The 3,821-nt window shown below is 40.8% G+C and overlaps 1 protein-coding gene across 1 annotated transcript in view; it reads left to right on the top strand.

The window, feature by feature from the left end:
• The first annotated feature begins 3,147 nt into the window (after positions 1-3,147).
• Positions 3,148-3,821, top strand: part of DEFB129 (defensin beta 129) — a 3,270-nt gene continuing 2,596 nt past the window's right edge. The window contains exon 1 of the mRNA XM_017895702.1: positions 3,148-3,230. Within this exon, the coding sequence (XP_017751191.1) occupies positions 3,173-3,230 (58 nt within the window). The 5' untranslated portion in view covers positions 3,148-3,172. The remainder of the gene's footprint in view (positions 3,231-3,821) is intronic.

The following is a 3,821-nucleotide window of genomic DNA, read 5'->3' as shown; positions in this document are numbered from 1 at the left end:
ATTTTCATAATATTTAAAATAAAATATAATTATAAAATCAAACATAGAATCAACAAAACCAAAAGTTGATTTTGAAAAGACCAATTAATTAATTCACTATAGGAATAACAAAGAAAAAAATGAAAACACATTGTCCATGTGAAGAATAAAACATATAGCCATCACTACAAACTCTATAGATAGTAAAGAGATCAAAGGGCATATTGTGAGTGACTTTATGCCAAAAATCAAATTTAGAAGAAATAAACAACTACTTGATGTGATCCAAGAAGAAACTGAAAATTTGACGGTTCTAAATTGTTAGGGAAATTAAATCTTTAAACTCAGTCGACTTTTTCTGTTACATTCCAATGTCTGATCCCTAGCTCTCTGGGTTTCAAGAGACAGTTGTAGAGGCAGCAGAAAAATATCCTTGCTCTTATATTATAGCTACCATGGTGTGTTCCTGAAGTCCAACATGTCTAATCATGGGATCCTGTTACCCTACCTTCCTGATTATGAAAGAACTAGCAGATTCTCTGCTGGGCCAGTTTGCTGGGATGTTCTGGAAGTCATTCTGGGAGACCGAGCCCACAGTCAGCTTCTGGAAAGAGTTTATAAGCACATAATTCTGAGTATTAAAAATATTTCTAGGCCGGGCGCGGTGGCTCACACCTGTAATCCCAGCACTTTGGGAGGCCGAGGTGGGCGGATCACAAGGTCAGGAAATCGAGACCATCCTGGCTAACACGGTGAAACCCCATCTCTACTAAAAATACAAAAAATTAGCCAGGCGTGGTGGCAGGCGCCTGTAGTCCCAGCTACTCAGTGGGCTGAGGCACGAGAATGGTGTGAACCGGGGAGGCAGAGCTTGCAGTGAGCTAAGATGGCACCACTGCACTCCAGCCTGGGCAAGTGTGGGACTCCGTCTCAAAAAAAAAAAAAATTCTGTTGAAAATAGCTAGTGTTTTTCATTTCCCAATTGATATACATAAATGCAACACCTTGTGCATGTGAATGATTTGTCTTTTTACAAAATTATTCTACACTGTTGATAGATTCATTCCATACAAGCATGCAACATACTTAATTTTTCATAACTTTACAATTCTTATTAACTCAATTTTTTGTTTCATAATAAATGTGCTTCTCTTTGTACTGGTACTCTTCACATTCTTATTGCTTTGGGACTAGCAAGACACAATGAGGTGAATAATATTATTTTAATGCATCTTAGAACACCAGAAACCAATTAATATGTGATATTCAGGATTAACTGATTCCAAAGGGCTGTTAATTCCATCTGTTGATACTGACAAGTAGTAAGTAAATATGCCTAAACTTGATTATTTTTGTTCATAGAAGTAAAATATACATTTCATAAATTGAAAGTTCATAAGAAGATTTGCTTGTTTTAAAAAATAACAGTTTAATTTAAACAAAACCGAGGAGTCATTGGATACTATAGTAGCTAATGAAATCCTAAGAAGACATGAATTTCAGGAAGGTAAGGAACCAGGGAAACTCTTGAAACTTGAACAATTAATAATATTCAGAGCCAATGAGCTTCGATATCTGAGTTTCTTAGGAAACGTTCCAAATTAGCAGGGGAAACCATCTGATTAGTAGGCTTGGTTCTACTGTTACCCCTGGATCAATCAGCTATGACCAAGGAATCTGAGCAGTATGCTATAAAAATCGTTGCTTTTAATTATTTCAACCATTGTGGAAGACAGTGTGACAATCCCTGAAAAACCTAAAGTCAGAAATACCATTTGACCTAGCAACCCTATTACTGGGTATATGCCCAAAGGAATATAAATGGTTCTATTATAAAGACACATGCATGCATATGTCCATTGCAGCACTAGTCACAATAACAAAGACATAGAATCAACCCAAATGCCCATCATTTGGCCATTTGGATAAAGACTGGATAAAGAAAATGTGGTACATATATACCACGGAATACTGTGCAGCCATAAAAAAGAATGAGATCGTGTCCTTTGCAGGGACATGGATGGAGTTGGAGGCCATTATCCTTAGCAAACTAATGCAGAAACAGAAAACCAAATACTGCATGTTCTCACTTACAGGTGGGAGCTAAATGATGAGAACACATGGACACACAGACGGGAACAATGCACATTGGAGCTTACTGGAGAGTGGAAGGTGGGAGGAGGGAGAGGATCAAGAAAAATAACTAATGGGCACTCAGCTTAATAGCTGGGTGATGAAATAATCTATACAACCAACCCCCATGACACACATTTACCTATGTAACAAACCAGCACATCTTGCACATATACCCCCGAAGTTAAAAAAGGTTTTTTTTTAATTGATACTTTAAAAGGATGTGGGAATCATTGTAAACTCAAAAGTTAAAGATATGCCAAGAGCTGTCTCCCACAAACTTGTTTAACAAACATGTACTGACGTTGTATGTTGATCCAATACCTATGCTGGCCACTGGACATACCAGTACAAACAAGGCAGAATCTTCACGCTCCTCTATCTTTTCTAATTCTCGTGCCCTTAGTGCCAACCTTAACATAACTGGGCTGACAATTAGTGAATCAAATATCTAACTCTTATCCTACTCCAACATTAAGAAAGAGACATGCGACTGGGTGCGGTGGCTCACGCCTGTAACCCCAGCACTTTGGGAGGCCAAGGTGGGCAGATCCCTTGAGGTCAGGAGTTCGAGACCAGCCTGGCCAACATGGTGAAACCCCGTCTCTACTAAAAATACAAAAGTTAGCTGGGCGTGGTGGTGCTCGTCTGTAGTCCCAGATACTCTACTCAGGAGGCTGAGGCAGGAGAATTGCCTGAACCTGGGAGGTGGAGGTTGCAGTGAGCCGAGATCACGCCACTGCACTCCAGCCTGGACAACAGAGTGAGACTCCATCTCAAAAAAACAAAAGAGAGAGACGTGCAAAGGGCTTGCTCTTTCTTTCTTATCTTACATATCTTATGTTTTCCTCCAGGATCAAGAGCAGGAAATTTGGTGCGTAGAGGTGTTCAGGAAAGGGTGTTTTCAAACAGTCAGAAAAAACACAACTACGGTGAGCAGCACACAAACCTGCTTCGGCTGCACTTCACTGCTCATGGCCTAAGGCCATGAAGAGGCCAATAAAGGCTGGAGCTCAGGAGCATCAACCCAGATCCAGGGCTTCCTCTCTGGCACCCAACCATGAAGCTCCTTTTTCCTATCTTTGCCAGCCTCATGCTACAGTACCAGGTGAACACAGGTAATGTGGATTCCCAGGTTTAAGATGAGTAGATGTGAGGAACCAAGGATTTGGCTGTCCATGACAATGGAAACCCAAAGAGAGGAGGCTGAAAGATGAGCTGTTCAAAAAGATCCTGGCTAATACGGTGAAACCCCGTCTCTACTAAAAAGTACAAAAAACTAGCCGGGCGACGAGGCGGGCGCCTGCAGTCCCAGCTACTCGGGAGGCTGAGACAGGAGAATGGCGTGAACCCGGGAGGCGGAGCTTGCAGTGAGCTGAGATCCGGCCACTGCACTCCAGCCTGGGCGGCAGAGCAAGACTCCGTCTCAAAAAAAAAAAAAAAAAGAGTTTACCTACTGTATCAGTCGTGCACTGATACATTCTCATAGGCTCCGACTCCCAGACTGTGTCCATTGGGAATACCCAGGAAGCTACAGAGAAAGCAGAATATTTTTTGTCTATTCAGAAACTATCCAAAATATAATACTGCCTTCCTGTCCTGTATATGTCTATCATGCTAAGACTAAGACCAGGTCTACCTCCTTTTAGTTCTATTTCTATCTTAAACCACCTCTTTTTTTTTTTTTTTTTTTTTTTTTTTTTTTTTTT

Source organism: Rhinopithecus bieti, unplaced genomic scaffold (genome assembly GCF_001698545.2).
Source record: "Rhinopithecus bieti isolate Rb0 unplaced genomic scaffold, ASM169854v2 scaffold_27016, whole genome shotgun sequence".
Lineage (NCBI taxonomy): Eukaryota > Metazoa > Chordata > Mammalia > Primates > Cercopithecidae > Rhinopithecus > Rhinopithecus bieti.
This window is presented reverse-complemented; position numbering and strand designations above follow the sequence as displayed.